Genomic DNA, 21,915 nt, shown 5'->3' with positions numbered 1-21,915 from the left:
CTGATGGAGCTCTTGGGGGAGGGGTGATGGCGTTACCTGGGGTGAGGGGAGATGGCGTTACCCGGGGTGAGGGGCGATGGCGTTACCCGGGGTGAGGGACGATGGCGTTACCCGGGGTGAGGGGAGATGGCGTTACCCGGGGTGAGGGGCGATGGCATTACCTGGTGTGTGAGAAGATGGCGTTACCTAAAGGTGAGGGGCGAGGGGGTTACCTAAGGGCGAGGGGTGATGGCGTTACTTAAGGGTGAGAAGCAATGGCGTTACCTAAGGGTGAAGGGAGATGGCATTACCTTGTGGGAAGGGTGATAACGTTACCTTGGGGGATGGGTGGTAGCTGCATTAACTGGGGTGAGTTGGGTCCGAGTAGCTGGCTGCAAGATTACCTTTTTCTTCAGCTAAACTCTGGTCAATTTTAGGCTGTGGCTAACAAATGGAACATTCCTGCATTTTAACTGAATTGTAAAAGAAGTTTAAAAGTTTGAATGAATTGTTCCCGTTCTTCTTTCCCAACAAGATGAACAGCTGAGCCAGCAGCTGGTTTCAGGGTTCACTGGCACTAATTTTCCAATGGAAATTAATGCAATAATTTGAAATGTTGGTGTGTGACTGGGTTAACATTGTTTCACACCTCCTTTTGTTCATCAATTTGGAACATTCTGCTGGAGATTATAAGATGGATTTGGGGTGCTAGGTGAATCGAGTACTGAAACCTGCCACAGAATCTGGCCAATCAGTCTACTGGAATTTTGGGTTGGGGTGTAAAATTTTATATGCAAATCTAAATTATCCCATCAAATCAACAGCCTATGACAAAGCACAATTGCTATGGTTTAGCTGAGGCAGGGTATATTTAGATTGAGGTGAGGCAGGGTATATTTACAGCTATTCTGTGTACTGTGTTAAGAGACGTTACAAAATATTTGATGTTTGTGGTCCCAAACTGAAAGGGAAACCAAATCAGACTGAAAGTCAGCAGCCTGGTGATGAGGTACAGCTAGTCTCGCCCTCTAACATAGGGAGGTACAAGTTGGTATCTACAATGTGCTAACTGGGTGAATGAATGCACAGCTTGGACATAGCTGGTCATCCCAGTACTGATGGCAGCTTGGCATGAAGGGCTACATTTATGGTGCTGTTGACTGAAAGCCTTGGAGTGCAGAACAATTGTTTCTTTTCCCATGTTGTTCAGCTCTCCATTAATGGGGAAATTTCAGTGCTGTGCTCAATTTTCTTGTACAGTTTAAGTGTAGGGATTACAGTCACTGTAAGTTGATGGATGGGAGAATAGCTTCATTGAACACTCAGTTGTAGATGGTCCATGTTGCAGTGAGAAGCCACCTGTACTCTACCTGGAGGGAGGAAAAGCAGGGATCCTAATGGCCAAGAGGCAATGTCTGAGCTTGGCTGATTGAAAAGTCCCAGTTTCGATGCCTTGTGTAGGCGTTGCCTGGGCTGCAGTAAGACTGTAGCTCTCCTGCGTTAAAGGAGAACACATCAGGCCGTCGTCCCACTTCTGACTGTTGCCCTGATAATTCAAACTCTTGCAAAATACAATGTGAAATAAAGACAGATATTTTTAATGACCCATTTTATTGAGATTATGCAACTGACTGGGAAATAAAAGCATTCTGAGAAGACGCTCCCTATGTAAGGCTGGGTTGTCAGGGTAAAGTACCCATTTGAAATGTTAATGTGCCTTTGTAAAATAGTCAATGACGTTCAAACTTTCCTGCAAATATTGAGATTCCTCTCCACCCAGATGGAACAGTTCTGTAGTTGGAGACTAAACTAACATGTTAGTCAATAATTACAGACATCTTGGGAATTCCATGAAATTCCCTCGCGGACTCTCTATTTGGAAAGTTATTTTACCATGATGTTTTATGTGCTGTGGAATGGTAATAGCTGATAAGTTTGTTTACAAATTTAAGAACTTAATTGGAAGGAAATTAAGGTTCCCATCTATAGGATCATATCACCAGACAGGAGTGGCTGATGCCACTCAGTTCTCTTTGTCTTTACAAACATTCCCTACCTCGGCTCAATGATGTCACTAGGGCATAGGTTCCACAGGCAATGGTTTCTTCTGATACCACAGCTAAGTGGCTGATTTTCATTGTGAGCCTGGGCAATGTGTGTGAGACTCTAAATGGTCAGGGTTGGCATGACATTTAACCATCTGAAGTGCCACAGTTGAACCTGACCCTTTCCTCACCGGACATATCCACGTGGACATTGTCTCGTGGGTGTGATTGCATAGCAATGAAGAACAGGAATCCTGGCAGATTTGTCCTCTCCAGTCTTTTGAAGGCAATTGTAGCATCGGTTAGCTGCTAGCACGTTTTATTTATTCTGCTTCTGCCATCTTGTGGTTATAATGTGAATATTTGTGCTGTAATATATGAGCGACTTTCACTTTGAAGCTGGGCCCCACACTGATCTGAAATATCCCTCATTATCTTGGATTTATAATCCCCAGCATTTGCCTGATCCTACAACACAGTGCAGCACATCCTCATAGATATTTCTGAAATGTGTACACGTTAGATTGATATAAAAACCTAACTGGTTCACTAATGTCCTTTAGGGAAGGTAACCTGCCATCCTTGCCCTTACTCTAGTCCTATGCCAATGTGGTTGACTCGACTGTCCTCTGAAGTGGTCTCGTAAGCCACTTTGTTGTATCAGACTACCAGCGGTTCAAGAAGGTCCATCACTACCTTCTCACAGCACTTAATGAGGGAAATAAATGCCAGCCTTGCTATTGTTGTACTTATGACTGGGCAGTGTAGAGTGGGCAGTACACAGCATCTGATGATTGCATCGTATTGGTTACAGGTTTGAGGTGCAAAGGGGACCCTGTCTCCTCTGTATTTGACCTGTAAATGTAGAGGATATTTTTTAAAAATTCTTTGATTTTCTCAGATGTTTGTTGCACCTGTGACTCTGGGGAATGTGGTGATTTTGATTGGAATTCTGTCCTCAGGGCACATACTTCCTGCCCCTTTTGAACATATTCTTCACTTTGTCCCCAGGGCCCTGAATGAAGCTCTGTGTCCTACTGCTTGGAGTCACCGGAGCAGTAGGCTCAATGGGCTAGAAAGAATGTAGATGTGTTCTGTCTCGAGCCTGGTCTTTTACCAACTCCTTTCCTGGACTGGTGCCTCTGACTTTCAGAAAATAACACTTTGCGATAGACTATTTGAGTAATTTCAGACCCATCGTGTGGTAAATGTAGCGTTGATGGAACAGGTACTTTTGGACCTATAGATCCCAAAGCTTTTCCTCATCTCATGGCTGGGTCTGTTGTAAACTATTTGATAGAGATTTATTGCTGTGATTAGTCAACCACTCCATTATCATCGTATCCTGCAACTACCAGCATGGTAGAAGGTAAACTAGATGGATCTTAGGCTAGCTAAAAGTAAAAAAAGACCATGTTCATATGACGTATGGAGAACAACGTGCAACTGTCACCTGATCAGATCTACCACTACGAATAAAAAAAAAATAGATCAGACAAATATTTAAACCAAAGAATGGTTTTTTTTAGACAAAATATGAATTAAAGAAATCATTTGATATTAAAATAACAGGTTTTAAAGGTTATGTACAGCAGACAATAGAGACTGACTCGCACTCCCCTCTGGGAGAAGCTGAGCATTTCATAAATTACAAAAGGCAAGTTTGAAATATTAAATGTTTAAATACATAAAGCAAAAAAAGAAACAATTCTGACAGCTATTCATAGCCATGGTGATAAAGTCAATATGACTTGGACACATTCCTTTAAGCAGGAATCAAGCTACAAGTGTAACAGCTAAACTGGTATAAACAGTGACCAGGGCACTGAGGCAGTGATATTGGAGGCACCTAGATCCAGGGCTATCGCTCTGGGCTAACGCCAGAGCCTAGACTGCACCCATATTTTTTACTTTACAGGTTCCACCATAAACAATGCATCTATATGACTCTATTTTAGAGAAAATGCGGAGTAATTTCACGGAAGCAACAGGGGAGTGGCTAGAAAATTGCCCCTTTCAGTCTTCGGAAAACTAATCAAAACCAAGAAATGCTGGATTCACTCAGCAGGTCTGGCAGCATCTGTGGAAAGAGAAGCAGAGTTAACGTTTCGGGTCAGTGACCCTTCTTCGGAAAGGGTCACTGACCCGAAACGTTAACTCTGCTTCTCTTTCCACAGATGCTGCCAGACCTGCTGAGTGAATCCAGCATTTCTTGTTTTTGTTTCAGATTTCCAGCATCCGCAGTATTTTGCTTTTATTTCGGAAAACTAATGATGTTCTGCGAGGCTACGGTGTGCAGCTGGTTTGATTCTGGCAGCCCATGACTGGCCCTTCAGTGGATTAGACGGTGCATTTTATATTGGATTGATAAAGATTCATTCATATTCAGGAATTTAGCAATTCTCTTGTACACTGACAATGGTATTAGGCCACTGTACGCACAGTGACAATGGTGTACACACTCTTTGCTGAAGTACCGATAACTGTTGCTCCAGCTGAGATGAGGGCTAAACCTGGGATCTTCCTGGTCTATCTGACGCTGATAATCGCTGGATAATCTCTGAGCCAGGGAAGCGGCGACACAATGGGGAAGCTCACAAACTGGTTTTACAGAAGTTACCTACATTTCCTTTCTATTTTGTACATATCTTAATTTAAAACAAAGGGAAAACTAATAGCTGCTTAGAGAGGCTTGTGGGCTTTGGAAGTGCTTGCATAGCTCAGCCATTAATCCTGGAATATTTGCTGCATTGTTTTGTTGCATAAACAGATAAATATACATGTTTGGAGACTCTAGTCAGTGCATCCATTTTTCCTTTAGAATATTGCATTGTATTCTCATTCCAGATGTAAACAGTGACTGCTTTGCTGTTTTATATTTCTCTCTATCTCTTCGCCCCTCCCCCCCACCAACCCCCCTCTCTCTCTCTCTCTCTCTCTCTCTCTCTCTCCCACACAGTCTCTGCCAGAATCTGAACTTTTGATGTTTATGCTTCGAGTTCCATTGGGCGAATCATCATCGTCGTGGTTTTCAGGGGGTAATTTCTGCCTTTCCAGGGCTTCCAGAATATTCCCTGTTTTCTCTCGTGTCGTTGTCGGGGCTTGCTGGCAAAATACTTGCCGTTCAGGTTGGCCTGCCCGCAGGTGGTGAACCACCATCCACCTGGAATAGTCAGAAAGATGCTTTAACACAAGTGGAAAACAAATCACCTTAGCTTGCATTGTGTGTCTGCTGAGTGTTTGACGCATGTGGAACCCATCGCTGTAGTGGTTGGGGGGAGGGGGGGGGCTGTTGGTGAGAACCCCATCACAAGCGGGAAGGGGTTTGGGGCATTTGCTGGGCTGGAACCCATCGCCAATTTGGAGGCTATCAGCTTGCTGAAGAATCTCAAAGCCAAGCTACTCACATGCTACTAACTAGTTTGGTGTACAGGGCACAATTTCACAATTTGTGCATGACATAAAACTTGGATCTATTGTGAACTGTGAGGAAAGTAGTGATAAACTTCTAGAGGACTTAGAAAGGCTACTGGAATGGGTGGACAATTGGCAGATGAAGTTTAATGCAGAGAAGTGTGAAGTGATTCAGAGTGGCAATATAAATTACACGGTACAGTTCTAAAGGGGGTGCAGGAGCAGAGTGACCTAGGGGGTATATGTGCACAAATCATTGAAAGTGGCAGGGCAGGCTGAGAAAGCGGTCAATAAAGCATATGGGATCCTGGGCTTTATAAGTAGGGGCATAGGAAGGAAGTTATGAAGAACCTGTATAAAACCTGGGTTTGGCTTCAACTTGAGTATTATGTCCAATTCTGAGCACCACTCTATAAGAAGCATTAGAGAGGGAATGCAGAAGCAGCATCTTCCAGCAGCACAGTGCAGAGCTCTGCCTCCCATCACATTGTGTGGATGGCTAACCTCACAGTTCCCTCCTCCCTTTCCCCTTCCTCAAGCTCATATATCCTGGTGCTCTGCTATTGAATTATAGAACCCTACAGCACAGCCATTCAGCCCATCATGCCTGTGCCAGCTCTTTGAAAGAGATGTCCAATTAGTCCCACTCCTCAGCTTTTTCCCCTTTATCCTGCAAATTAGTCCTCTTCAAGGACATGTCCAATTGCCCTTTGAAAGTTCCCATGCAATTTGCTTCCAACATTCTTTCCAGATGGTAAGAGCCCTCAATGTGAAAAATTCATTCTCCATTCCCCTCTAGTTCTTTTGACAATTATTTTAAATCTATGCCGTCTGGTTACCAACTTACTTACCAGGAGAAATAGTTTCTCCCTATTTTATCAAAACTTCTCAATCTTCTATAAGATTAGCCATTAACTTTTTCTGCTTTAAGGAGGACAATCACAGCTTCTCCAATCTCTCTCCACATAGCTTGTATTTGTAGAGATGCCTGTGAGCTGGAACATCTCATATCCTCAAGGAGGACAAGGAAGGAATGCTCAATTGCTTTCACATTCAAGCATTTATTGGGTTTGCCTTGGTGCTGACCTGTCAGGTGTTTGGCACAGCTCATGTTGAACTTCAGATCGTGGTCCTGGTCACGAGTTGAAAAGCTCAGTCCGCTTGATTCTCTGATGGCATTCTTGAGGTTTCCGGAAATGGGGCTCTTGAGGGTCATGGTGTAGTCGGTGGCCTCGCTGCCAAGGCTGAAGGGATATTCTGTGTACTCCGTGTGATTCTCCCAGTCCTCCAACTCAATACGCAGAAGATAGCCCCCCTGGCGCACAATGGTGTAAAGTTTCTCCAGACCCAACCAGAATTCACCTGAAATCATGAACACCAGAATGCGATCAGATCAGAACAAAGAATTCCATTCATTTAGTGAGGTTTTTTTTTTGGAATTGCCTTTTGGCAGCCTCTCTAACTTTTCACTTGTGTGTCCTGACTAAATATACATCCCTCAGCCATCATCACTAAAAACAGATTATCTGCTCATTATAACACTGCTGTGCAGGGCCTTGATGTGTGCAAATTAGCTTCTGCACTTTTTTTATTCATTCACTGGATGTGTGTGTCACTGGCAAAGCCAACGTTTATTGCCCATCCCTATACAACTGAGTGGCTTACTAGGCCATTTCAGAGAGCAGTTAAGAGTCAACTGTATTGCTGTGGGTCTGGAGTCACACATAGACCAGACTGGGTAGGGTTGGCAAGATTTCCTTCCCTAAAGGGAGGGACATTAGTGAGCCAGATGGGTTTTTATGACAATCCAGTAGTTCCATGCTCGCCATTACTGAGACTAGCTTTTTAATTAATTAACTGATTTTAAATTCCACCAGCTACTGTGGAAGGTTTTGAACTCTTGTTTCCAGATCATTAGTCCAAGCCTCTGGATTACTAGACCAGTAACATATCCACAATGCTACTTTACTCCATTATTGTAATGATAGCTACATCACACCAGTGAATAGACTTCAATAGCTCTAAAGAGCTTTGGGACTCCCTGAAGGTGTGAATGCTGCTATATAAATGCACATTCTTTCTTTATGTAGATTATATAAGAGATTCCTCTGATCACATTTTACATCTGCTATATGAATTGTTTGTCTTGTATTTTTTTCCTGTTTCCTCCCGTGGAAGCACTGGCTTTAAGGTGCATTTCAGTATCTCACCAGGAGGGAGCAGCACAGCCTCACATCACATCCACCCACCCACTTTTTAACAGGGTTGTATTATATGGTGATCAGGAACCTAGGCTTCATTTGTCCTCTCTAACCCAGGGACATCCCACTGCTGCCCTGGTCTCTTTGGGAAACCAACAAATCCTTAAAGAGGAACAATGCTGAATTCCATTTACCAGTAAGGTTGCCAAATCCGTCCTTGTACGCTTGCCAGAGCCGGTCAAAATCCACTGACCCGTCCCTCCGTCTCTGAATCACAGTCCAACCACCTTCTGTTGGAAGACCAAAAATGTTTGAGTCCACATGGATATTACTGTTCCACAGAAAAATGAGGCGCAAAATTAGATTAGCAGTTCCGTCTCAGTTTTCACAAACAGGCCCTACTGCCATGTTCAATGTTACAGGCAGCTGTGGCCATTCCTCTTCGCCCTATCCCCCCTACCCTCACAAGTTGCTCCAGCATTGTTAAGAGAAAGCAAAGGGCGTTGGCCCAGCCCCCATTTCTGTGAGTGACATGAGCCCCTGATCCAGTTTCCAAGAGTGGTTCTGATCCTGTTTCAATAAGAGCTTTGGCCCCGACCCCCTTTCAGAGAATGGTTCTGGCCCCATTTCGACAGAGTCCCAGACTTGGTCTTCAGCAGTGTTCAAATTCTTACCTTCTGTCATTTGGCAGAATGCTTCAAAGGGCTGTGAGCCTATTGGCTGGATTCTGTACACACTGGTGGTACGTTGACCTTCGAGGTATAGTTGGTGACAGTCAGAAGGAAGTCCTGCAGGGGGGAAAAAAGGCATGGGTGTTGGGGATTTCTTGACTGTTACTTTGCTTGCTGTGTTTGAGTACTCTCACAGATAAACCCAGGTCTCCATGTCTCAGAGAGTGATTTTATTTTCCAAGACCGATCTCGTTAATCAGCATCCTATTCAACCCTGAGCTGAACTTCCACAGGGACTGGAGTAGGCCATTCAGCCCCTTCAGTCTGTTCCGCCATTCAATAAGATCATGGTTAATATGTATCTTAACTCCATTTACCCACCTTCGTTCTGTAAACCTCAATACCCTCGCCTAACAAAAATCTATCAATCTTGGTTTTAATTCCAACCACAGATCTTCTCCATTTATAAAAATTGCCTACCTCCACTTCCCATGTAATTTTTCTTTAGCTTGATATCTTTCTTTTAATTAAAAAAAACACTGAGGCTTCTTCGTGCATTTTTCTATTTTAAAAGTGTTACATAGGTACAAGTTGTTAAATTTGTGGCTGGCCCAGGGTACAAAAAGCAGCTAGTTTTATCCGGTGCTTGCTTCGTAATTCTCATCTTCAGAAGGCGCAAGAGTAACATTAGAAGAGACTCTTGACTTGTGCCTTAACTGTGCAACAAGTTTTGCACTGCTGTCCAGGGTGAATTTAGACCCAATAACAACAACTTGTATTTATATAGCACCTTTAATATAATAAAACATCCCAAGACTTTTACAGGAGCATTATAAAACAAAGTATGACGTCGAGCCACAAAAGGTCAGATGACCAAAAGCTTGGTCAAAGAGGTAGGTTTTATGGAGTATCTTAAAGGAGGAAAGCGAGTTGGAGAGGAGTAGGACGGTAATTCCAGAGCTTGGGCCTAGGCAACTGAAGGCACAGCCACCAATGGTGGAGCAATTAAAATCATGAATGCACAAGAAGCCAGAATTCAAGGAGTGCAGATATCTAGGAGGGTTCTGGGGCTACAGAAGATTAGAGATAGGGAGGGGTGAGGCCGTAGAGGGATTTGAAAACAACGATGAGAATTTTAAGATTAAGATGTTGCTTGACTGGGAGCCAAATGTAGATTAGCGAGCACAGGAGTGAAACGGGAATGGGACTCTGTGCAAGTTGAGACACGGGCAACAGAGTTTTCGATGACTTCACGTTTACGGAGAGTAGAATGTGGGAGACCATCCAGGAATGTTTTAGAATAGTCAAGTCTAGAGGTAACAAAGGTATGAATGAGGGCTTCAGCAGCAGATGAGCTGAGACAGGAGCAAAGTCAGGTGCGTAATGGAGGCATTATTTAAATGGCGAGAGATTGTGGAACTCTGCAGTACAGAGGGATCTGGGTGTCCTGGTACATGATTCACAAAAAGTTAGTATGCAAGTACAGCAAGTGATTAGGAAGGCAAATAGGCAAATGGAATGTTGTCATTTATTGCAAGGGGTATGGAATATAAAAGTAAGGAGGTTTTGCTACAGTTGTACAGGGCATTGGTGAGATCACATCTGGAGTATTGCATACAGTTTTGGTCTCCTTACTTAAGGATATAACTGCATTAGAAGCAGTTCAGAGAAGGTTCACTTGACTGATCCCTGGGATGAAGGAGTTATCTTATGAGGGAAGGTTGGACAGGTTGGGCCTGTATCCATTGGAGTTTAGAAGAATGAGAGGTGATCTTATTGAAACATATAAGATCCTGAGGGGACTTAACAGGGTGGATGCTGAGAGGATGTTTCTCCTTACTGGAGAGACTAGAACTAGGGGACCCAGTTTAAAAATAAGGGTCTCCCATTTAAGACAGAGATGAGGAGAAAGTCTGTGGAATTCTCTTCCCCAGAGAGCAGTGAAGGCTGGGTCATTGAATATCTTTAAGGCTGAGTTACATAGGTTCTTGATTGACAAGGGTGTCAAAGGTTATAGCAGCTAGAAAGGAAAGTAGAGTTGAGGCCGCAATCAGATCTTATCAAATGTCGGAGCAGGCTTCATGGGCCACTCCTGCTCCCAATTCGTATGTTCGTGTGGAAATAGACAGTCTTAGTGATGGCATGAATATGAAGTCAGAAGTTCATCCACTTATCTTTTTGAGGAGGGATGAGAGTATGTTTTATATTTAATAAATGTGTGTTTTACCCTCTCCAAAGAGAGTGGTTCTAGTTTGAACAGAGAAGTTTCAGAGTCTTGTTAAATAGAATTACATTTTCCTTTGTGACAAGCAGTGGAAGGTGAGGACTGTTTGTCTGAACTTCGTACTCACTAAGATCTGTTAAAAGTTCAGGTGTTGTGCTGCAGTAAAAAGGCTCTTTACCTCTTGGCTGAACATCCTGGGGGTGGGTAGGGTTGGTGGGGTGCGCATTTCTCTAGGTGTCAACGGCTTAATAAGTGTGAGCATTGCACAACTACTGGGAGGGGCTCATGGCCCCCTCCCCATAACATTATTTACCTTGGAATATGTCCTCCCTACCCAACTCTTCAATATATTTTTGCCCAAGTGTGAGCGCCTGTGGATTCAGCCAAGTGTGAATATGAGTGAAAGAACACAGCTTGTGCATGGTTTAGTAAACTTTGCCCTACTTTCATCCCTGTATTACTTTAACCAGCCCTAAAGAGGGTGCCTTTATGCTGCAACTGGTTTATTGAAATAAATTAGTGAAGGATTGAGGCCAGTAACATTCAAAAGCTTTTATATTTTTTTTAATTGGATTTTGCTCTTTTGGATTATTAACTGCTTCTGTTAATTTTTGTCTTTCAATCCTCCTTATATTTTTCACTCTGGCCAAGGATAATGCTGGTGTCGCCCAGGCAACAAGAGACCCTGCTTTTAAATTTTTCCCACTTGAAAGTGGCCATACAGATGAAAGTGTGTCAGAGTTTTTCACTACTTTAGTGACGCCCCTGTTGAGCATCTCAGTAAATTCCACACACTTTCTATTTTTGTTTAAGTTTTGAGTTGCGAGTATCTGAGCCATGTTTTAATCTGGTTGATTTGTGATTAATGTTCTGGATCTGAGCTGCAGGTCACGCTGTGCTGTTTGCTGCATTATTTTTAAAACTTTAACAGTGGCAGCTCAGTGCTGTTCAAGGTGAAAGCATTAACAGGGCTCTGCTGGGGCTTTTCTTAAGGCTGAAGTAAACATGAACTTTTACCTAGTTGGCCCGGGACCCCTCTATGCCCCTCCTTGCAAAAGCAGTCAGGCATTCCACATGGTTTAATCTGAGAGCACTGGGTCACTCAAGACAATTAACATTCACAGAAGATTTGTGTTTGTTTGCTCTAATTTTAAACCCACTTAGAGTTCTTTTGCTAGTTTCCCTGCTCACTCTGACTCCCTGCTGAGAGCAGTTGCTGACACAGGGACTGTCTGCTCAGCACTTTGTTTCACAATGGCAATAACGCTGGCACTTGGGCAAGAAGTTTTTGAACCTTAGATGTCTTGATGCAATTTGTATCAAAGCTTTTATTAATGTTAAATGGAGACGAAGAATGTATACTGCAGGATGTGTGATATACATTTGGCATATATGGTGAAAGTATAGTGTAGGATCTGTACTGTACAGTTGCTATATAGGGTGAATGTATACCAGCCGGTTTGTAATTTCAGCATCCTATTCAGCCCGGAGATAAGTTTACCAACGCCATATCCTCTGTCACAAACAGCTTCTTCCACCTCTGTAACATCACCTGCCTCCGCCCTTAACAAAGCCCATCTTACACCAAAACCCTCAGTTCCAAAGCCCACCTCCCCAGTTCTTGACCCTCTAAACTGCAGCTCATTCATAACTCTACTGCCCATATCTTGCTCTGCTTGCCCATCATTCTCCCCATCCTTGCTGACCTACGCTGGCTCTCCGAACCCCAACAACACAAATTCTTAAATTCTGACCCTAGTATTTAAATCCACCACAGCTTCATCCCTCCACACCTCTGGAAGCTGCTCCAGCCAGCCCAAAATCTCATGTCTGACTCCAGACTCTGTCCACTTCACCCACCCTTCACTCCACCGTTTACATGTGTCCCTTCATCCCTCTGGGCCCCACATCCTGAAATTGTCTATTTAAACCTCTCTGCCTCGTCAGCTTCCTTGCCCTCCTCTCCCTTTTTAGAGTCTCACTAAAACCCATCTCTTTGACCAAGCTATGGTCATCCCTTGCAATCTCTCTCTCTTTTGGTGCCCCATTTTCCTAGCACACTGGGGAATTTTTCCATGTTAAAGATGCTATGTAAATGTAAGTTATTTCTGATGTACAGTCATTGTATAGGGTGACTGAATAACATAGGATGCATGATATATGTTCACTGTACGCATTAGTATATAGCTCAGGCTGTGATGGGCTATACATTCAACATATACAGCAAATATACAAGGTGTATGAGGTACATTCACTGTGTTACGACCAGGTGAGAGAGATGTCTAGGGGTCTTTCTCAGCCTTCACCTGGTCTTATTGTAACAGGGTTTAATTTTTCAACACAGTGTTTTGAGCTCCCCTTTGGTGAATCCTTGTTCACCACTTTCCAATTATAAGGCAAAGAAATGAGCATAAACAGGCTTATAAACATAAACAGTTAACGCCTACACGCTGCGCCCAATGCTATCATGCGTATGTGATACGCATATGCAAATAGAGTGAGAAAAGAGAAGAAAAATAGTGGAGAGGTTTGAGGCAATCAGAAGATTTTCTTGTTACTGTGCTTCGAGCTCACTTAGTCCTTTTGTAGGTAATTCTTGCTTTTCGTTGGGGCCCAGTATTCTTCTGAAATCTTGTTCACTGTAGGAAACTTTTCTCTCTTGGGGTTCATGTGTCTTCAATGGGTCTTCGGTTCCATGAGAAAGAGATGGGAGCAGACAGGAGAGAGATCTTCTCAGTCCAGGAGCAAAGAGCTTTCTGAGGCAAATTCTCTGTGGCAAGTTCAAATTCAAAAAACTCCAACAGCCAGTTAGTCATGTGACTAAACTGGTCTGACCACATCTTCTGAGTATTGGTGGAGCAGGGACTGGTTCCTTTGTTCCAACACTGTCTGCTAATATGTAAAAAAGGTCCTTTCAACGACGGACCTGGCAATTCCTTGTGATAAGCCCTCTTTACTTCCCAGCAACAATTTTAAGTTTAATGTCCATGTGGTGAAATTATGTGCCTCATTCTTGGCAGGTGGGTGCTTGCATGACAACTATATACGGTGAACATACCGTGAACAGCCCCAGCCCAGTCTCAACTACTTTATTAAACAGTTGAGCTGCCATTTAAGAAATAGCCACAACTGGTTTGGAAGTGCTTTTGATGAGTGATGGAAGGAGAGATTAGATTGGGCGGCTTGTTTTTTCGGCGGGCACAGACACAATGGGCTGAACGGTCTCCTTCTGTACTGTAATTTTTCTACGGTTCTAAGTAATTGCATTGATCTGACAGCTTAAATGTTTAAAATATTCACGATCCATTTAAAGTGGCTTATCAGGCTGGAGCCTTTAGTAATTAATCAGGTTCCAGTTTATGTCTGTGATTGTGTTTAAAACTGGTGGGTGCGGTGCAGAGGAAGATCAGCATTTAAACTTCAATAACAGATTATGTAGCTTCATAAACATTGATTAGTACCTTTGGTAGAAACTGGTTTTATTGCAGTTGGGTGTATAATCTGCTTGAGCTACATGTTGTGTATTTTGATGGTCAGTGTTGGTCACATTGCAAGTTCAGTTTCTAAACAGCAAGATACACAACTTGAATCTGAAATTCCAGTTCCAATAGGATTTTTTGGGGGGGGGGGGGGAAGAAATGGGGAAAAACTGGAAAGTCACATTGTGTGTGGAGATCAAAGAATTTCCCTATTTTCCTTAGAGTTTAAAGGGATATGGAACAAAAGGTGGAAAAATGGAGTAGAGTTACAGATCAGCCATGATCTAACTGAATGGAAGAAAAGTGGCCTGCTCCTGTTCCTATAAATCGTGTTCCATAAATAAATATTTAAATTCAACCCTCCAGCAACAAATGAAGCATTTTAGACTATGATGGATCAGTTACAGAGTCATAGTCGTACAGCATAGAAACAGGCCCTTCAGCCCACCGCATCCATGCCGACCAGAATGCCTATCTATACTAATCCCACCTGCCTGCATTAATTCCATATCCCTCTATGCCTTGCTCATTCAAGTACCTGTCCAGATGCCTCTTAAATGTTGCTACTGTTCCTGCCTCCACCACCTCCTCTGGCAGCTCATTCCAGATACCCACTATTCTTTGTGTGAAAAATGTATCCCTTTGATCGCCTTTAAACCTCCTCCCTCTCACCTTAAATTTATGCCCTCTAGTTTTAGTCACCCCTACCATGGGAAACAGACTCTGGCTATCTACCCTATCTATGCCTCTCATAATTTTATATACCTCTATCATGTCCCCTCTCAGCCTCCTTCTCTCCAGGGAAAACAGACCCAGCCTATCCAATCTGTCTTTATAACGCAAGCCCTCCAAACCAGACAACATCCTTGTGAATCTTTTCTGCACCCTCTCTAGCTTAATCACATCTTTCCTGTAGTGCGGCGACCAGAACTGCACACAGTACTCCAAATGCGGCCTAACCAACGTTGTGTACAACTGTAACATGACGTCCCAATTCTTGTACTCAATCCCTTGGCCGATGAATGCAAGCATGCTATATGCCTTCTTCACCACCCTGTCTACCTGTGTTGCCACTTTCAGGGAACTATGTACTTGCACCCCAAGGTCTCTCTGCTCAAGAACACTCCCCAGGGCCTTGCCATTCACTGTACATGTCCTGCCCTGGTTTAACTTCCCAAAATGCATCACTTCACACTTGTCTGTGTTAAATTCCATTTGCCACTCCCTTGCCCACTTTCCCAGTTTATCTATATCCTGTTGTAACCTTAGACAACCTTCTTCACTGTCCACTATACCACCAATTTTGGTGCCATCTGCAAATTTACTAATCATGCCCCTTACATTCACATCCAAGTCATTAATATATATGACAAACAGAGGGCCCAGCACCGATCCCTGTGGCTGGTTGCCGGCCTCCAATCTGAAAAACAGCCCTCCACTACCACCCTCTGCCTCCTATCACCAAGCCAATTGTGTATCCAATTTGCTAGCTCACCCTGGATCCCATGTGTTCGAACCTTTTGGACCAGCCTACCATGCGGGACCTTGTCAAAGGCCTTGCTAAAGTCCATGTAGACAACGTCCATCGCCCTGCCTTCGTCAATCCTCTTGGTCACCTCCTCAAAAAACTCAATCAAATTCTTGAGACATGATTTCCCACACACAAAGCAAAGCTGACTATCCCTATCAGACCTTGCCTTTCCAAATGCATATAAATCCGGTCTCAGAATCCCTTTCAATAACTTTCCCATCACTGATGCAAGGCTCACTGGCCGGTAGTTCCCTGGCTTATCCCTGCTGCCCTTCTTAAATAAAGGCACAACATTAGCTATCCTCCAGTCTTCGGGTACCTCACCCTTGGCTAATGATGATATAAAAATCTCTGCCTGGGCCCCAGCAATCTCCTCCCTTGCTTCCCATAGCATTTTAGGATACACCTGGTCAGGCCCTGGGGATTTATCCACCTTTAATGCGCTTCAAAACCTCCAACACCACCTCCTTTGTAATGTTGATATGCTCCAGGATATCAGTGTTCCCTCCCTTGAACTCACTAGCTTCCATGACCTTCTCCATGGTAAATACAGATGAGAAATATTCATTCAAGACCTCGCCCATTTCCCATGGCTCCACACATAGATTGCCACACTGATCCTTAAGGGGACCTACTCTCTCCCGAGCTACCCTTTTAATATACTTATAGAATCTTTTAGGATTCTCCTTTATCTATTGGGTTATTTCTTGTGGGTCACACTACAGGGATAAAATGTATATTCTTCTGCCTTCTGAAGACAAGGTGGTGAGTCATGATATATTTCATAAAGCAAGGTGAAGTACAGTAACAGTGGTTCACTGTTCGATCCTGGGTCTTGTTACATTTACCCTGATGATAAAAATCTTCTCGGTCACTGGGTGAGAGGGGTTGCAAGTTTCACTTATGGAAACGGCCTGTGATGATAAATCCAAGAAAACATCCCAAAGCTTAAGCTCTCTGAATCTTTACTTTTGACACACTCTTTCCATTAGTTGGCTGGTTTGGAAGTAGGAGAAAGGTCAGTACGTTGTGGGCAGAATTGTATTGAAAAATATCTGAGAGAGAAGTGATCATAGAGAAAACAAGAATCCACAGAAAGTTCAGGACTGAAGTGGGAAGCTGTTATGAATCAGGCTCTTCAACTTTCACTCACTTGGCCTTGTGCCACATTACTCACACACAAGTTTTATTTTAAAAACAAAAAAAGTTTAACGGTTCTCTCCTATTCTGCAGATAAAAGTCTTTAATATTTCCTCCCAGCTTGTGGTCAGCTCAAAGCAGATTCAACTTTCATCCAGTTGGCTGACGGCCACAGCTGCCGTATTTCATTCGTAAGAGATTCCGGACCGCCCCATTGTCTGGGAGAGTCCTCCTCCTCGCAGTTTCTGCCCTATCAGAGTATGGTCAACACCTTTCAGTGGGACAACCTCAGGCAGTTATGAACCTCTGAGCATGAGACCTGCCTGGACCTGGGAGCATGGCTGGAATAATTCAAATACACGGAGCCTTAAACTGCAAATAGCCTTTTTTTTTTTAAAAAGGGCAAATGCTTGTTTGGTGTTAGAAAACAGCAAATAGACAGCAAGTTATCAGCATCTATAAAGGCAAAAGACAGTTCTACACACTGAATGTTAACCTCATTTCTCTTTGCAGATGCTCACAATCCTGCAGTTTGCCAGTATTTAATGCTCACAATCCTGCTTTTTAAATATTGGCCCCAGACTCTTATTCACTTTTATATTTGCGCAGTAATTGAACAGAAAAAGGCCCCACTATGCATTTATTTTTCCACCATATTTCTACCTTGAAGGTGCTAACTCTTGGGGTATCTCCTTAGTGCCGCTCTGCAACATGGACGCTTTACACAAAATGATCAATGTGATGTTCACCCATGGGGGTAATCACAACCAAGCCTGATTCTGTCTTTGCTTGATATCCACAGACTCACTACAGCAAAGGTTCCTTTATAGTGACCAGGAGCAGGAACCCTGGCTGATTTTGCTAGCCTCCTTTATGTTCTGGCTCCAAGATTCATGGATTTTTAAAAAAAAAAACCTTGTTTTTCTTGTCCAATAAATTCTTTTTAAAAAAATATTCACAGAATGTACAGAGGGTTTAAAGTCAGTCTGTTTATAGGCAAAGGGTCTCCCAGGAATTTGCCTGTCTTGCTCTCTGCCTGTAACTCATTGAGTGCCCTTTCTCCTAGTTGGGCAGCAGCCAGGAAGACATTCCATTTGCTGCAGTGTTCTGCACAGAATGTTCAAAGTCCAGCTGGCTCTCCATTCTGTTTTAACATCAGTGTAGCAGACATCTGTCAACTTGGAATCCTAGGTAGGGAGGTTCAAACACATTTCTACAGCCCCCAATATACAGCTGTGCTGAGACCCAGATTGACGCAGGCCTGTGTGTCAGTTCTTGTGTGTTCCTGTCTGTGTTTGCATATGCATGTTTATTCACATCAGTGTATGGGGCCTTTGCACGTGCCAGTGTAGGTCTGTCTTTGCATATGCCAGTGATTTGTTTCTCAGATCTTGCAATCATGTGGAATTTTTTTCACTGAGATTCCACTTCTTAAACAACAGCAACTGTCCCCTGTGGAATAAAAGAGTGAACCGGAAGGATGGTGGTTTAATTTTAATTAAAAACCCCTTTATCTAAAAGATCAAATGTGACTGAGTAAGTGCAATGAGACCAAAAGGGGAGAGGGGGGCTTCTGTTCAGATTTTGTTGTTTTCCCACCTGCAGTTTGATCAGAGTATGTGAATTTTACTGCAGTTTTTCCAATCAAAGAGGTATACTTACTGTCAGCTGGCCTAGGCTCCACACTGCTGTGTGTGTGAGGAAATACTTCCACTCTTCGTTTGAGAATCGACTTCCAACGTGGGCTCTCTTTGAGCTGCAGTCTGCTTTCTTGCAGCTGTAGTTGGAGAGAAGAAACTGGGTCAGGTTGCCTCTCACTGCCCAATGTTACAGTTCAGAATTACATGCACACCACAAGATAGTACCACACCCAATAACGCTGGATAAAGCAGCCAGTTAACATAAAAGTGTGTCTGGATATGTAACACTGCCTTGGCCAGTGCTCCTGATTAGTGCTTCAACAGTTTGGTGTATTGGTGCTGTGTTTCAGGTTTCGCCCTTCCTGTTGTCTCGCGTACAGTTACACGCTGGTGCTCTGCTACTTTGCCCAAGTTGCTTTCCTTCAGTGAGCCGAGACCATAAATCCTGGTAGACCGTTCAACACTATAGGGGGGCATCAGAGCTACACCCAATTTTGTCTTCACCCAGCTTTCACTGTGTGAAGCGATCGGAATTATTGGAAAGTGATCAGGAACCCTGGCTGATTTTGACTCTTTTCCTCCCCACCATTCCAGAGGCATTAAGCCAAAGTGGGCTCCTGCTACTATCATCGCAGATATCAGTTTACTCGAGACTCCTTTTTGGTCCATATTTATTATGGTCATGTATCTTGCTTTGCCCATGTATATTTAATACTGTGGTCCCGTAATGCACCTGTGTATGTTTACTAGTTATATTCCTTGCCTGTGTATATTTAATATCCGTGGCCACGTTCATTGCTTTTCTCATACATATTTAACCCTTGCTATTGTGGTCACACACCTGGCTTTGCAGAAGCTTGATCTGAGCACTCTGCTTGTCAAGCTGCCACTGCTGGTCCTTAATTCTCGTCAGCAGCTCAGCGATGTTTCTGCTATGAGTTTCCATCATGGACTGGGGAAAAAATAAATAAATATTTTAAAGTTCGTTAAAGATTAAAAATATAGAACTTCTGAAAATTTGCAATTTAAACAGTCATTTTATACAGACGCTACCTGGTTGGACTGTTTGTTGTGTGCCTGTACCCAAGATGCAAGCTATTTAGTCAACTGTGTTTAAGACCCCATCCCTCTAACCTTAGGAAACCAGTTTAACCCTATTGTGATTTTAGCATCAGCTTGGTTGAGTTGGAGGCACTTTCACCCGAGTGAGAAAGGTTGTGGGTTTAAACCCCACACCAGGATTTCATGTTCAGTGCAACTCTGGGGGACAGGTGTTGATATTAATCTGCCCATTCAGGTGGATGGATGTAAAAACAAAATCCCATGGTATTATTTAAAGGGACTTCTTCCATATTCCTGTCAATCAGACTTCACTCAACCAACCACCGAATACAGATGATTTGGTCTTTTGTGCATTTGCTGTTGGTGGGATCTTACAGTGCACATATTAGCTGATGTATTTGCCTATTTTTTTTTTAAATCCACTTGTTCCTTAAAATTACTTTGGGCTATTTGGAGGATGTTAAAAAGTGCTATATAAATGTCAGTTCTCTTTTTCTCTCCCGCTTCCTAGCTCCTCTTATACTTCTCACTTTTTTTTTTTAAAAAAAGCAAACTCGGTTAAGTGCATTTAGTTATTGAACTGCGGTTGTACAGTGCTGTCTGCAGAAAGTGCGGAGCAGTAGCTGCTGCATCGCCCGAGCCCACAGCCAGCATTGTGTCACACACACGCTCCACACGATTGCCTTGCACGCAGCTGGTTGAGATGGCGTCACCATTGCCTATTCTGTGAACATTAAGATGTCAATTTCTCTCCCGACATGTCCTGCTCTTTCATTATTGCTGGGTTTCCAATAACTCAAGAATTTCTGAAGATCAGATTCATCGTTAATGGTATTCCTCACACAAGCCAATTCCTGATCCTTTACTCCAATTTGACTGAAGAGGAAGGCAACAGGAAACGGGCACTTTCTATACTAACTTAAAAAATACGTTCTGACCAAATCGGGTTAGTAGTCCAGTGCTAAAAGAAAACAAAAACTAAATGGTAAATGTTGCAGAGTTTGCATTAGTGCTTAAGCTGCTGGCAGACTGTTGGAGATGCCAGTGTCACTGATTCTGATCAATTACTCACTACCTACCATTTATAATCTACTATTCATTTGCAGTGATCTGAATTCAAAAATAATTAAGCCCAGTTTATTCGGTTATTTACATTGCATAATTGAAATGACTAATCAAATTGTAAACATTAAATTGCTTTAAAAAGTCTGGGGTAGACAGTACTTTTTAACATTACATACAATAAATTAAAGGGCATCGTTACCCAACAATTGATGTACTTTGTTATTGCACGTAAAGTTTAGAGCTTTGCGGTATTGAGGCTCAAATTAATAAGGTTCTCTTGTTAATAGCAATCACTCCTGACACTGGCTGGGGGACTTACTCGGATGTTGTTATAGTTGTTCAGGCCACTTTCAGCTTTCTTGCTGCTCACAAGCTTCTCCACTTTCTCCTCCAAGCTCTGCAGCGCCTTGTCCATCCCCAGCCTGTCCTGCTCCATGTCCCGCAGGCCGGCGGATACCTGGAGCAGGTGTCCGTCCCGGGGGCTCCGCAGCCCCTGTTCGCCCAGCTGGCCGGTCATCTCACCCAGGGTGCGGTTGTGGGCGCTCAGTTGCTCCAAGACGCCCCGCAGCTGCTCTTTGGTCCGGTCCACATGCTGCTTGAGGCCGTGGCCCAGCTGCAGGAGGCCGTGGGCGATGAGATTCACCTCGTCCCAGGAGGCGAACTGCATCCTCCGCTCCTTGGCCGAGGAGCCCTTCTTCCCGGCAGGGTGGCCAGCTCCCTCGGTGAAACTCGCCGCACAGATAACGATGCAGAGCGGGCCGGCGAAAGGCAGCTTCATCTTTTGTTTTACACGCAGCGGAGAGCCGGGTTTATAATAGGTGTTTTTTTTTTTCCCTCTCTCCTTCTTTATCTCTTGCCCTGTTCCTGTCTTCTGTGCTGCCCAATGGCTCGCTGCCCCTTTATAATCCCGGGCTGCAGTGACTGGGAGCCGCCCCTACCGAGCAGAGCAAACAGCATAAAGCTGGCAACCTAGGCAAGGGAGCGTCTCTAAACGGACTGCTGGCTGACAGAATGGAAAATAAGATGGAAAAATAGTCGCTGCTCCTTGACTAAAATATCATGTTTAATTAAGAGAAATCACCAGCATTCCAGCCTTCACTACCTCAGGATATTTCCGCACAACGTTTTTGAATTTTGGTTTAAAATGATTGAGGCTGGTGCATGCTTCGCACATTGAGTTTCAATTGGCTTTTGGGATCAGCAGCTTCCAGAAAATCTGTTGAAACAGTCCAGATTAAAAATAACTTGGGATTTTAGAGACTGATGAAGGGTTAGAGATGGTTAGTTGGTGGATGGAAGGGTGGTTAATCAGGCTCTGGTCAGTTTGAAGAAAGCTCAGATTATGCTTCAGTTGGTTAAATCAGTCACACCTGGTAGGGTGAGTGCAGCCTGTAGTTATCCACCAGAACTGGCATTGTGTGACAGTGGGTTAAAGACCAACACTGTGCTATCCCACAGAGCAAT

General features: G+C 43.6%; 2 protein-coding genes across 6 annotated transcripts in view; one reads left to right on the top strand and one right to left on the bottom strand.

The window, feature by feature from the left end:
• Positions 1 to 21,915, top strand: part of LOC137351703 (dedicator of cytokinesis protein 7-like) — a 215,906-nt gene that overhangs the window by 38,973 nt on the left and 155,018 nt on the right. The gene's annotated exons all lie outside the window — the stretch shown is intronic.
• angptl4 (angiopoietin-like 4) lies at positions 4,834 to 21,370 on the bottom strand. Its single transcript, XM_068016434.1, has 7 exons — positions 20,771 to 21,370; positions 19,166 to 19,276; positions 18,347 to 18,461; positions 8,314 to 8,427; positions 7,834 to 7,929; positions 6,525 to 6,800; positions 4,834 to 5,187 (listed from the first exon to the last, which is right to left on the bottom strand). Exons 1-7 carry the CDS (start codon positions 21,227 to 21,229, stop codon positions 5,012 to 5,014), a joined length of 1,347 nt encoding a protein of 448 aa, XP_067872535.1. The 5' UTR covers positions 21,230 to 21,370; the 3' UTR covers positions 4,834 to 5,011.

Source organism: Heterodontus francisci, chromosome 36, assembly GCF_036365525.1.
Source record: "Heterodontus francisci isolate sHetFra1 chromosome 36, sHetFra1.hap1, whole genome shotgun sequence".
NCBI lineage: Eukaryota > Metazoa > Chordata > Chondrichthyes > Heterodontiformes > Heterodontidae > Heterodontus > Heterodontus francisci.
This window is presented reverse-complemented; position numbering and strand designations above follow the sequence as displayed.

Excerpts from the sequence above, each read along its gene's own strand:
- angptl4 (XM_068016434.1), bottom strand. The coding sequence starts at position 21,229 with ATGAAGCTGCCTTTCGCCGGCCCGCTCTGCATCGTTATCTGTGCGGCG. Across the intron at positions 19,277-20,770 it reads ACAACTATAACAACATCCGA|TCCATGATGGAAACTCATAG; the intron begins GTAAGTCCCCCA and ends TTTTTTCCCCAG. Across the intron at positions 7,930-8,313 it reads ATTCTGCCAAATGACAGAAG|AAGGTGGTTGGACTGTGATT; the intron begins GTAAGAATTTGA and ends GTCTTCCAACAG.